The 12937-nt window shown below is 51.9% G+C and overlaps 1 protein-coding gene across 1 annotated transcript; it reads right to left on the reverse strand.

Moving 5' to 3' along the window:
* Positions 1-1706: 1706 nt before the first annotated feature.
* On the reverse strand, positions 1707-12682 carry SDR42E1 (short chain dehydrogenase/reductase family 42E, member 1). The gene is made up of 3 exons (XM_002711658.5): positions 12554-12682; positions 5109-5197; positions 1707-4244 (listed from the first exon to the last, which is right to left on the reverse strand). The coding sequence occupies exons 2-3, from the start codon at positions 5174-5176 to the stop codon at positions 3131-3133; spliced, it is 1182 nt and encodes a 393-aa protein (XP_002711704.1). The 5' UTR covers positions 5177-5197; positions 12554-12682; the 3' UTR covers positions 1707-3130.
* Positions 12683-12937: the final 255 nt, after the last annotated feature.

Genomic DNA, 12937 nt, shown 5'->3' on the forward strand with positions numbered 1-12937 from the left:
AAGACGCTCAGGAAATCCAAGAAATGTCAAAGATAAAAGTGTGTGCAACTGACGCTGACAGCTGGGACTGAAAGGGGTACCACATACAATGCAAACATGGCCCTCAACAGCCCCCACCTTCCTGTAGTCACAGCTCCATGTTATGTACCCCCCACACTGGATCCGACTGCCCCAGGCTGTGGGGTGTGCGACACTGGAGGCCAAGCCCGGGAAGACAATGTAGAAGCCACCGTGCCGTCCTGGGTCACCAGCTCTGGGGGAAACCAGTTTCCGTATCACGAGAACATTCAAGCCGTCTCATGGAGATGCCCACTGGTGTGAGGAACTGAGGCTTCTTGCCAAGTTACGTGCACAACCCAACCCGGAAGTGGGTCCTGTAGCCTGTCACACAGTCACCTGCCTGCGCCAGGAGGGCCCTGGAACTCCCAGTTAGGGCACCCACATCCCTGAGCCACAGCAACGAGAGGTCATGCTTGCTGTCTTAAGGTGCTGTCTGCCTTTTGGGGAAGTGTGTTAAGCAGCTACGGCTTACCTGATAGAAGACTGTCAGAGTGTAAATTCATGGAAAGTAGATGGACATGCTTTTAAAAAAAGATTTATTTTATTTATTTCAAAGACAGAGTTACAGAGAGAGGTAGAGACAGAGAGAGAGAGAGGTCCCCCACCCGCTGGTTCACTCCCCATTGGCAGCAACGGCCAGAGCTGCGCCAATCAGGAGCCAGGAGCTTCCTCCAGGTCTCCCACATGGGTGCAGGGGCCCAAGGACTGGGGCCATCTTCTACTGCTTTCTCAGGCCATAGCAGAGAGCTGGATCGGAAGAGGAGCAGCCAGGACCCGAACAGGCGCCCTTATGGGATACCGGTACTTTAGGCCAGGGCTTTAACCCGCTGAGCCACAGCGCTGGCCCTGAACAACATATTTCAAGGAAGGAGCGGGTAACTATGTCCAATGTTGCAGAATGGCCAACCATGTCTCACACCAGGACGACAAGGAATCCCACATACTGATCATGAATTTTATTTAGACATCTTAATTAGGGGATAAAAAAAGATGCCAAACCAAGAAACAAAATCCTACCAGGCTCAGTATACTCAATCTAAGAAAACTGAGGGGCCGGCACTGTGGTATAGTGGGTAAAGCTGCTGCCTGCAATGGTGGCATGCCATGTGGGTGCTGGTTCAAGTCCTGGCTGCTCCACTTCTCATTCGGCTCCCTGCTGATGTGCCTGGGAGGGAAGTGGAGGATGATCCAAGTCCTTGCACCTCTGCACCCACAAGGTCTCCTGGCCTTGGATTTGCCCAACCCTGGCCAATGCGGCCATCTGGGGAGTAAGCCAGCGGATGGAGAACCTCTCTCTCTGTCTCTCCCTCTCTCACTCTGCCTTTTAAATAAACAAATATCAAAAAAAAAGAAAAAGAAAATTGAGAAATATCTATCATTTTTTAGAGTTTTGTCATCAAAAACCTATTTTGGGTGTGGGCCACCTCTCGGCGGACTCATTTGACTGGGCTTGTCCCAAGTACCAGTGACCTTCCCACACGGATGTCCTCACAGGAATGCAGGTCTCGGGGGGCCGACGTAGTACCTGGAATGGTAGGTGTGCCGCTCCTGCTCATCCGGGCTGAGCCCAGGCAACAGCAACATTGTCTATATTATATAACAGACTCCAAGATTTCCCCCAAAACAATCACTACAACCACCTCCTGTTTACGTTGCAATTTATATATTAGAAGTACTTTCACCACATTTTGTTTTGTGAATACAACCAACACAGCAGGGTATGAGTTTGTAGAAAAAGGCAAATACAATCAGTCTCATGTCCCAGATGAAGAGATCAAGTTCTAAAGAGGCGCGCGTTACTTGGTTAAGTCCACACGAGAGATTCATGGGCAGGTCTTTCGACTTCAAGTTCAGAGGTTTTTCCAGAACACTGAGGCAGCAGCATTCAACAAGGACTTGTCCTCTCTCCGGATTCTCCAGATACTCTCAGCGTAACTTCGGCATCACTTTCCACGGCAACCCCTCTCTTTCCCGTCTCAGCACCGTCCTCTGGGTGGATCTGCAGCCGGCACAGTCTGCCTGCTCTCAGCTGTGGCTCCCGTGTGACAGTCTCATTTCAATGTCCCGCCATGCTGCTGCTGTTCCAAACACTCCTCACCGGAAGTTGCCTTCACAGAGCCAAAATTCTTCCCAGTAGGAAAACCAGTCCACTCAGAGCTATGACTTGTTCTAAATTAAAAATGGCATGACTGGGTGGCTCACCCTCCTTAATCAGCACATTTTTAGCTATTCCCTAAACATCAATCTATCCGCAAGGGCCAAAACACTAAAGTATATTCACATACACTTGTGGCAGTCTCTGAGGGCACAAAGACAGTCCAGAAAGTTCAGTAAAAACAGTTCTTTAAGATAAATATTCTGAGGAAGAAAATCCTCCTAAGCAATGTGTAACAATACTAATAAAATAATGGCTTGTATTAAGTTGCATGTTACAGTGCTTTGTCTGATTTAATACTCAAAGGAATCCTGAGATAGGACAAAGGTCTCTCTGTTTAAATATTAAACATTACCATGTAGTCACATCAGCAGTGTGCCCTAATATCACAAAGGGCAAAGGTTACGGTTGCATCGCTGGTAGTGCCGCCCCTGGGGTAGCCACCACCCTCGGAGGGCTGCTCTGTTAAAGATCGGGCCCAATCTGGTGTTCTTCACACACTTTCAAGCCTCTTAGTGTCCTGCCATCCCCGTATCAGTCTGAATTTTAGTCCATTTCAAGTAGATGCTGAGTGTAGGAAACAGAACTCAGTATATTTTTGGCCTCTGAGCAATTCAAGTAGACATTTCCACCTTAACTAAGCCTACTTCTCTGGCTCCAACCTGACTTCCACTGCACCCATCCAAACTAGAAGGAGACGAGAAACCCATTTTCATACTTCTCTTTGTCATCAAGGTTAGTGCAAGGAGGTAGAAATCAAGATTTGATCCAAGAATGTATTTGTAAGTGGCACTCAGAAGAGCCAGTTTCACCAACGCCATCATTATATATATATATATTATATATATTTTATATATATATTTATTCCTAACCACCACCTCAGAAAGTAGGATCAGCTCATAGCTAGCTCTTCTTTTAGAGAGACAGAATTGCAGAAGGCTGCAGCCAGGTGAAAACCAACAGAGCCAACAGTAAGCCCAACACCACATCCCAGACCACGAGCACTGAGGTGCGGCCTTCACGGCTTCTGCCGTGGCCACGGGCTTTGAACCACTCTACGGCTTCCTGGAGGTCGAATGGCTGGGCCTCGTAACCCAGCTCCTTCTTGGCTTTCTCTAGGCTACAGTAATGAGTGACACCGGTTTTGTAAACTTCAGCGCAGGTGAGGAAGGGCTGGAAGTTGTAGAGTCTACCCAGAAGGAAGTGGGCTATCTCTGTTAGGAAAGCAAAGCAGTAGATGAGGGTCAGCGGCAGGCGGATGGACGGGAACGGGTAGCCCAGGCCCTCCACCAAAGGCCGGAAGAACTCAAAATTATTCACGGGCTTGCCATCTGAGATGAAGTAGGGCTGCCCAGAGGCCACGTGGCCCTTGTCAGCTTTCAGGGCCTCTGAGGCCAGGATGTGGGCTTGCACCAAGTTATCCACGTGGACAAACTCAACCAGGCTCTTGGGATCTCCGTACACGAACTTGAACAGGCCCCTCTCCAAGTAGCTCACTATCCTGGGAAGGTGCCTCTGTTCCCCGGGCCCATAGATGCCTGCTGGCCGCACAGCGCAGGTTCTTAAGACGCCTTGGCCTCCCTCCAGGGCCATCCCGTTTGCCTCCAACACCTTCTTCTCTGCGATGGATTTCGTTCGAGAGTAGTGATCAGGGTAGAGGTGAAGAGGCAAGTAAGGCAGCGACTCATCTCCGTTTCTGATCACCTGCCCTCCGAACACGACGTTGAACGTGCTCGTGTACACCAGTCGGGGCACCCCCGTCCTGCGGCACACACGGAGGATGTTCTCGGTGCCTCCCACGTTGACTTCTTCGATCCGCCTGCGATTCAGCTGCTCCCGCCCTGACATACCGTACGAGGCGATATGGAACACACACGCGATGTGTGCGTCCTGGAAGGCTTTCTCCAGGTCAGAGAGGCAGCGGATGTCCCCTGCCATGAACCTGACTCCTTCCGGAAGGGTTTGAGCTGGGCTGTGGACATCGAAAAGAATCACATGGACTCCTTTCTGGTTCAGGGCATGAGCTAGGCTGCAATAAGAAACAGCAGGAGTTAGGTCAAGTCGCCATCAGGCGAAGCCTGGGAGAAGTACAGAAACAATTTACTGATGAAGCGGGCTCTGACCCAGGTCTTCCTGCCGGATCCTGAGTCCCTCACTTTACGTGTTCATCGGTGTTAGTCTCACTTATCCAAATATTCAAAAATGCGAATCCTCCTTTACTGAAATTGTAATGAGAGAGGATTTATCTCCAGAGAATGGCACTATCTACATAGTACATGCATTTTTCTATTCCAGGACCCACGATCCTTTCTCTTTGGAATATTTGTGAGTAATAACATAGTGTGAAAGAAAAGCTATTATCTTACATTGCTTTTGGTGATGTGAAAAAGCACTTCTCCCCCAACACCATGGCTTTCTAAGAATTCTTCTTAAAGTAGAATACATCTGTAGTTCTCAACTTCAGTGTTTGAGCAGTGACTAACAAGTTCACTTCTGCTTTAACAGTACACAAACAAGTAAAAGCCTATCCTGTACTCCTGTTAGAGATGACAGCAAAACTTTTTTTTTTGGTTAATTAATGTATATGTATTTGAAAGGCACGGCTAGAGCAAGAGTGAGAGAGATGGACACCATCCACTGGTTTACTCCCCCAATGCCTGCAACTCCATTCAGGTCTTCCACGTGGGTGGCAGGGACTCAAGTGCCTTAGCTTCCCAGAGGGTACATGAGCAGGAAGCTGAATCAGAAGCAGAATGGGCGTGAAACCTAGGAACTCTGATATGGGATGCAGGCATCCCAAGAATCACTTAGCCAAATAAAGCCCAGAGAGCCCAACTTTTGTCAGCAACTATCGAAAGATAATCCCATGTGGATATTTATCAGATGCACTGACCGGAACCCAAAATAGCCACTTCCTCCTGTAATGAGGACTACTTCCTTTGGAGATCTTGGGGAGTCCATGTGAGTCAAAGACAAGTGGACCTGTAAGAAAGAAGTATGGGACATGATTACTAACTCCAGTTCAGATGGGATTTTCCCTAATTCAGAGCTAAGAGAGAAAAAAGCAACATACCCCAGTAAGATGAAAAGCTCATAAAAATTAGCCCCCACCCCGTGCTCCAAGAGAGGGGGAGACAGAGTGAGAAATCTTCCATCAGCTGGTTCACTCCCCAGATGGCTGCAGCGGAAGCCAGGAGCCAGGAGCTTCTTCTTGGTCATGGACAGCAGGGTCCCAAGCACTTATATTATCTTCTGCTACTTTTCTCAGGCCACTAGCAGGGAGCTGGATCAGAAGTGGAACAGCTGGGACTTGAATTGGCACCCATATGGGACACCAGCATCATGGGCAGTGGCTTTACCTGCTTTGCCACAACGCTGGGCCCTCCCCACTTCTTGGGCTTCAAGTTTCTACCTATATAATATGGCGACAGTATTATCTGTCCTATCATGTAGCAAGGTTAACATGAAGGTTAAATTAGATGACGCCCTGGGAGTGCTTCTGGGAGTGCTTTGAAAACCACAAAATATTTTGCAAATGAAAGGCATTGTTAATTCTTGGAAAAGATTAGAGACTTTTTGAAAGAATTCATTCAAATTTGGGACCATTTCCCCCCACACACTAGAAAATCAAAGCCAGAACTCTAAGGAAACTCCCAGCATATGGTTCTGCTATTTATAAACACTAAGAAAAATAACAGGATAGAAACTCCTTTATAGAACAACCACGCCCCCCTCAGCTCCCCACACCCTGGAATCTTCCATGTACTTCAAAGCCAAGTGTTCAATGCCTTTGGGGGTCGGCTTCTCCCTCCCTCTTCCTCTCCATCTCACTCTCCCTTTCAAATCCTCACAAGGCTCAGACCTGCATTCCAAAAACAAAACAAGTAAAAAGTGGGCCACCCTGAACCTCCCTCCTAGAGAGGCTCACGCCAACAGAGGCACTCAGAGGTGTGGCTGGGCAGCGGGTCTGCAAGTAGAGAGAGCCCACAGCTGTCCCCTCCCAGCCCACGCCTGCAGCCCCCTCACCGCGTAAATGGACCTGGGCGAGGAGCCGCATGGGAAGGGGAGCAGCAGAGGCTGTTGGTACAAAGTCAGTGTGCGGAACCAGCATACACGTCTACATATCTTCCTCTTCATCTAAATGGAGACATGACCGTGGCCAAGACACTTCGCTTAAAGCCCTATGGCGTCTGAGCAAGCAGCAGGGCACGGTAGGAATGACAGTCATTCACACAGCGCTTACTCCTAGGTGCCAGGCAACATGCTAAGCACCTTATGTATACGCGTGAGCTATTTAATCCTAATAATCCTACAAGGAAAGTGCTATCAGCACCCCCAGTTTTCTGCTGAGGAAAACACAGCAGAGAGAGGATAAATGACTTCCCAGGCTTGCCTGGAGCCAGCTGATAATGGGTTGGCCCCAGGAGTCCACGCTCTTAACCACTGAGACATAGTCTTGGAAGCGCAGGCAGCAGACAGGAGCCCACTCACTCGCTGTGTGACTTGAGGCCAGGTCACCACTCTGGCCTGTTCATCCCAAAGCTGGCGCTGATAATAAGCGCACAGGCTTCTGAAGATGGAGTCTGATCACGGTGCGAAAAACACCCAACACAGCACGTGGCAGAGCCTGGGTTCTCCCTGGCTGTCATTCCTCACGTTTCCTTCTCTTCAAGCTCTCAGTTTGGGATTCGACATTCCACTTCCACATACTACAACGAGATCTCTCCCAAGCATAAGGTTACAAAGGGGTTGCCCCGTCCTTCAGACCCTGGTATGAAGTGTATCAGATTGCCGGGAAGGCTGAGGGGGTCATTCACGCAGCAGCAGGGGTGTGACAGCCAGAGACAAGGCTCAGCGAGTGACCTCCTCAGCGGCTGAGGGTACACGAAAGAGAAGTAAGAACTATAAGAAAAAGTGAGCAAAATGGGCTGGAGGATGGCTGATGGCTCCAGGGCCTCGCTAAGGAACCCCCATGGCTGTGCTTACAAGGGAGTTCATGAAGACCCACACACCCGCATACGTCCAATATGCCTGCCAGTGACCTCAGGAGTCTACTCTTTAGGAATGCAGAATGCTCCCACTTGGATTTGGAGCAGCCAAAAACAAAGGTCACCAATTCCACTCTTTAACAGTCACAGCGCTTCTCGGCCTTTTGGCTAAGATCGAGTGTATTTAATGGTCGCGTGATTCACGAGACAGGCTGTTCCCACAGAGTTTGAGAATCAGCCACTGCAATTCCTTTTTTATAAAAGATTTGTATCCAGCACAAAGAACTTCTTAAAAAAAATGATTTTGTTTGTTTATTTGAGAGGGAGGGAGAGCTACATAGAGAGAAAGGAAGGAAGAGACAGAGAGAAAGGTCTTCCATCCGCTGGTCACCCCCCAATGGCAGCAACGGCCGGAGCTGGGCCAGACCAAAGCCCAGTCAGGAGCTCCCCTTGGGTCTCCCACGTGGGTACAGGGCCATCGTCCACTGCCTCCCCAGGCCATCAGAAGGGAGCTGGATCGGAAGAGGAGCAGCCGGACTCCAACCAGTGCCCACATGGGATGCCAGCACCGCAGGCGGAGGCTTCACCGTCTACGCCACAGCTCTGGCCCAGTCACTGCAACTTCTGCACGGCCTCCTCACCCTTCACCTCCACGACCTGGTGGCGCTCTCCCCTCTTGTGCCCCTGACCCTCCATGCCCTCGCCGCGAGGACCCGCCTTCCTTTCCTGCCAATCATGAGCAGTTCCTGTCCTCACCTGGGTGTGGCTTGCACCAGCTTTCTCTGTATGTAGGTCTACTGCTCCAGGTGGGTCACTTACAGAGAGAGGCTTCCGGTCAGTCTGTCTCTACTCTGAATGCTGCTTCGTTTCCTTCATGGCACACTGCACCATCTACGACTATTTCCTTTCCCAGAGAATCTAAGTTCTGGGACCAGTGCTGTGGCATGGCAGGTAAAGCCACCACCTGCCTAGCCAGCATCAGATATGGGCACTGGTTTGGGTCCTGACCACTCCACTTCTGATAAAGCTCCCTGCGAATGTGCCTGGGAAACCAGCGGAAGATGGCCCGAGTACCAGGGTCCCCACACCCACGAGGGAGACCCAGAAGAACCTCCCGGCTCTAGACTGGCCCAGCTCCTGCCATTGCTGCCATTGGGGAATGAACCAGCAGATGGAAGATCTCTCTCTGTACCTTTCAAAATAATAAATAGGGGCTGGTGCTGTGGCAAACAAGGATAAGCCTCTACTTGTGGCGCCAGCACCCCATATGGGCACCAGTTCGTGTCTCGGCTACTCCTCTTTGGATCCAGCTCTCTGCTATGGCCTGGGGAAACAGTGAAAGATGGCCCAAGGCCCTTGCACCCACGTAGGAGACCCAGAAGAAGCTCCTGGCTCCTGGCTTCGGATCAGCGCAGCTCTGGCTGTTGCGGCCTTTTGGGGAGTGAACCAGCGGATGAAAGACCTCTCTTTCTCTGTCTCTCGATAACTCTGTCTTCCAAATAAATAAATCTCTTTAAAAATTAATAAATAAAACTTAAAAAAAGAACACAAGTTCCATGGGAGCTGGGGTATCCTGCCTTTATAGAGGGGTGTCCCTTCCAGAATCCGGAACACAGTAGGTGCTCAATTAGTAGCTGTGGAATCCCGAAAATCACAAAGTACAGCCAATTTAGTAAACGTGTGATGGGCACAGGCAGGGCCTGCAGTGGCTAAGAGTCATTCTTGGGCGTGCCAACAGCTGCTGCTGTTTTAACTGGGTGCACTTCTACAGGGCTTCAAGTTACAGGAGACACGAAGCTCAGTGACTCACAGCTCCTGCACTGCTGAGCTGACGATGGTGGAGAGAGGACAGGGCAAAAAAGTGAAAACAACCGAACTGCTACAAAGTGCTGCAGGTGCACCCAGCTGGGGAGTGTGGCGGCCCACTTCGACAGGCAGGTGAGGGCTGCAGGATCGGACCAGAACCACAGGGCAGACCTCGGCAGGTTGACAGGGGGCGGAGGGTTGGCACATCCAAAGGGGAGGCTGTGTTGGGCAACAGATGCGGTGGGTCTGCCGTGGCTGGTGTACACACCGAAGCTGTGGTGTGCAGCTGGGGCCCTGATCTGGAAAGACGCGGGGAAGCAGGCTTGGAGACAGCCTGTGTCCCTTTCTGCAGAGTCCACGGGATCAATTTGGTCCTTGCAAAACAGCACGCTTCCTTGGGGGTAGGGGCAGCCTGGAAATAGGCCATAGTCCAGGCAAGGGGTGAGGACAGAACACCAGCGGGCTCAGCTGAAACCAGGGCAAGAATTGGGCTGTGACAGGGCGCGGCCACACAGGCAGCAAGCAGGTCAAGCTGGAGGAAGGTGACCGCGTTCACCGAAACGGGTTTTGGAAATGGGCTGCCTGGTTAAGAGTCACGATGAGCAGGATGCCCGATAAAGCCTTTAAGACATTCTCGGTATTTCGACAAGATTTCCACCACAAGGGATTCAGAAAATGGACAAGGTTTCCAAGAGCCCAACAGAGACACTGCCTCATTTCTAAGTTTTTGCTTGTAAAGTCACACAGGCCAGCTGACTCGCGAATGGGGGTCTCTCCCGTGTGCTTTCATCAGACCAGGGCCGCACCCCTGCTTTAGAGACCGCCTGGCCCACGGCTGCTCTTCCTTGCTGCCTTCCACCCGCACCAGAATGCTGGGAGGCAGGGACCTGTGTAACTGCCCCTGTTAGGAGAGCCCGATGAGGTGAGCAGGGCAAACTGCACCGCAGAGCAGCCCATTCACCGGCCTGGCAGAAGCTTCTCCACTCGCCAGCCGCTGACGGCACCACCTGCGTGCCACCTCCTCCCCCCAGGTCCCCAGCATCAGTAAGCACAAAACCATCCCAGCACAGTCTGCAGAAATGCCCAGGAAACTCTCATGAATGTGAACTCAGAGGGGGGCGCAAGAGTAGACAGTTTTCCTCATTGAGCCGCTGGATTTTCATATACTTCATGGCTTCTGTTCTATTAATTAGTGTGCACCCGATTCCTTCCAGGGCCAGCCACTTATACCTGCCCTTATAATGGCAGTTGCCCCAAGATTCCTCCCAAACATTGCTTTGTTCCGTAACTGCTTTCCTCTGGGGGTGAGGGTTGCACCTGCCCTGAGCTGTCATTTTAGTGGATACAGGTGAAAATTAAGCACATGATCAAGGAAAAGGAATCTTAATTACAAACTGGAGAAAAAAGACGAAATTGAAAATCTGCCCGAGCTCTTGATAATACCACGGTAAAGTGAGGGTAATAAAGTTGACATCTCGCAGGGAAGTTACGGGAAGAAACTAATAAAAGATGACTGGGACAAGTGCAGATTTACAAAGACCTAATTAAATGCTAAGGATCAGTAATAAGAACCGGAGATTATGCACACAGTGCCTTCACCGCTGTGAGTTCGAGATGAAGATGCCACGAATCCCCTGGCATCATCATGCAATATCGAAATCTGTGTGCCATTGGCATCCCACCAACAGAACACAGAGCACAGAGAATTGAAGACAGCTTTCATAAAAATAAGAAATTACTATATTTACTCTGAGGATGATAAAAATATCTCCAGTGAGTGTCAACTATGATTAGGTTTCTAAATTACTTCAGAGGTACTGACCAGAGGTAAAACGCAACTGTGTTCTTATTGCACTGAGAACAAAAAATATATTGAAGCTACAGGGCTTATGATACGGTGCTGCTGCGACTCCACACACGATGTGAGAATCATCTGTGTTAACTCTAGTGCCGTCAAAGCGATAAAGGTGAAGAGGAGAGAGAGCCCCGATACAGATGGACGGAGTGTGAGTGTTAAACAGGAGAGGCCAAATCTACCAAACTGATCCCGTAGACTCGACAGTTTCTCTGGGAAGAAACTGGCCAGCCGCACAGCTGGCAGAAGTCAGCACGCTGGGAGCAGCCAGGGCTACCCGCGCACACCACGCTGCCGTGAGCTCACGTGAAGGTGGCAGGGCGGCTGCCTTCAGCTCAGGTCATCGGATCCTCTTGTCCAGCTATCCACTCAAAATCCTTTTACCCTGCTCTCTGGTGCGCCGGAGATCCTTACAATTCCTGCGATGCTGACGACAAACGTGATAACCTAACTTTCTACATGGTATCTCCCAAGCCACCATTTCAACTCCATCGCCCCCCTTCTCCAGGAAGATCTGCAGGGACGAGGAGCGTCGGCAAACTGCAACCTTGCCAAGCTAAGCGGGGCTGAATACTTGGCAAACTTTTCTGACGCCCTTTTCTGCCTGGCCTTGAACTTGCTCCAGTCTAGGGGTTAGCACGTCTATTTCAACACCCAAACAACTCTGAGCTGCCGATTACTGGGGCCGACTCCGTCCCAGGTACTGGCTGTGCCCTGCCCCTACTTAGTTCACTCCCTACTCTTCACTCTCCTAGGTGCTGACCCCACTGGACAGATGGGAAAACTGAGAGCCAGAGAGAGGAAGCGACTGAGGCTGGTAAGTGGTAGATCGGGGATCCCCAGGCTCATCGGGACAGGCGCATCTGGTTCTACAGCCCGCGTCTCACCCGCACCAGAAGGCTGAGCGCAGCCCCTGACCCGGAGGGCTGGCTCCAGGGTCCTGGGTGAGTGCTGGCCGCTCAGGCCACCTGCAGCCTCACTGGGCGTCCCTCCAGCCCTCGAGGCAAGGCGGGGAGGCGCCCCATCATCTCCTCCCGTGGTGGCGGTGATGCACAGTTACGATTCCTAGACTGAAACTGGAAAACCCGGGTCTTTCCGCCCAATCCGTGTGACCTCGCTGAGTCACAGCCCGGCTGCCTCCAGTACTTAGTATGAGCTGGGCGTGTCCAAGGTCGACCACCGCTGCTTCTGGACCAGACGCCTTCTGACCCGCAACACCATCAGGTTTAGGGTGGGCCCAGGGCTCCAGGCCGGGTCACCTCAGGCCCGGGGCAAAGCCCTGCACACACGCCTTCGCATTTTCCGTCCCGCCCGGCAGCCCTGCAGCTATTACTCGTCAGCTGGACCTCACCTGCCCTCAGTGCATCCATTCTAGATGGGAAACCAGGATCACCAGGCACAGGGAGGACCCTCTTCCCCGCAAAGCGCGAGGCGAATTACAGATAGGAAAACCCAGGTTCAGCAGAAAGAGCCTGCTGGCTCTAGGAGAAATCAGAGCGACGAGCGCCGCGTTCGAGCCCGGCTCCTGCAAGCAGCGAAAATGATTCTCCCGCCTCCCCGGCCAGTGCCACTCCCAGCCGTCCCCTCCGGGGATGGCGCCCGGGCGCGAGCGCGCGCACCCCAGGCCGACGCGGCCCGGCACGGGGTCCCCGCGGAAGGGAGCCGCCTTCCCGACCCCAGGCCACTCACAGCAGCTGCAGACGACGGCTCAGCGCCCGGTGTGCCGAGCCGGGGCGGACCATGCCTCTTGAGCTACACGCCGCCCCCGCTCGGGCGCCCGGAGCCGTCGGACCGGCCTCTTGGAGCCGCTTCCGGGCCTCTCTAGGAATCCCGGAGGCCTGGGAGTCTCTATGATGCCTGGGTTTCTCATCTACTGTCAGGTGTGCTGGGGGCGGGAAGCAGGTTCACTCCAAGAATGCGGCCCACGTTCCAAGTCTGTGTCCCGGCGTTGCGGGGGGCCTTTTCGGGGTCACTTCTATACCCCACCTGCCTGCAGCTTCTGCCTTTAGAATTTCACCTCTGTCGTTGGGTACACTGATTCCCGGGTGCAGGGCCTGATAAATAGTAGGTGCC

This window comes from Oryctolagus cuniculus, chromosome 18, assembly GCF_964237555.1.
Source record: "Oryctolagus cuniculus chromosome 18, mOryCun1.1, whole genome shotgun sequence".
Lineage (NCBI taxonomy): Eukaryota > Metazoa > Chordata > Mammalia > Lagomorpha > Leporidae > Oryctolagus > Oryctolagus cuniculus.

Coding starts and splice junctions, on each gene's coding strand:
- SDR42E1 (XM_002711658.5), bottom strand. CDS start 5,176: ATGGACTCCCCAAGATCTCCAAAGGAAGTAGTCCTCATTACAGGAGGA. Junction 4,245..5,108: donor AGTGGCTATTTTGGGTTCCG/GTCAGTGCATCT, acceptor TTCTTATTGCAG/CCTAGCTCATGCCCTGAACC.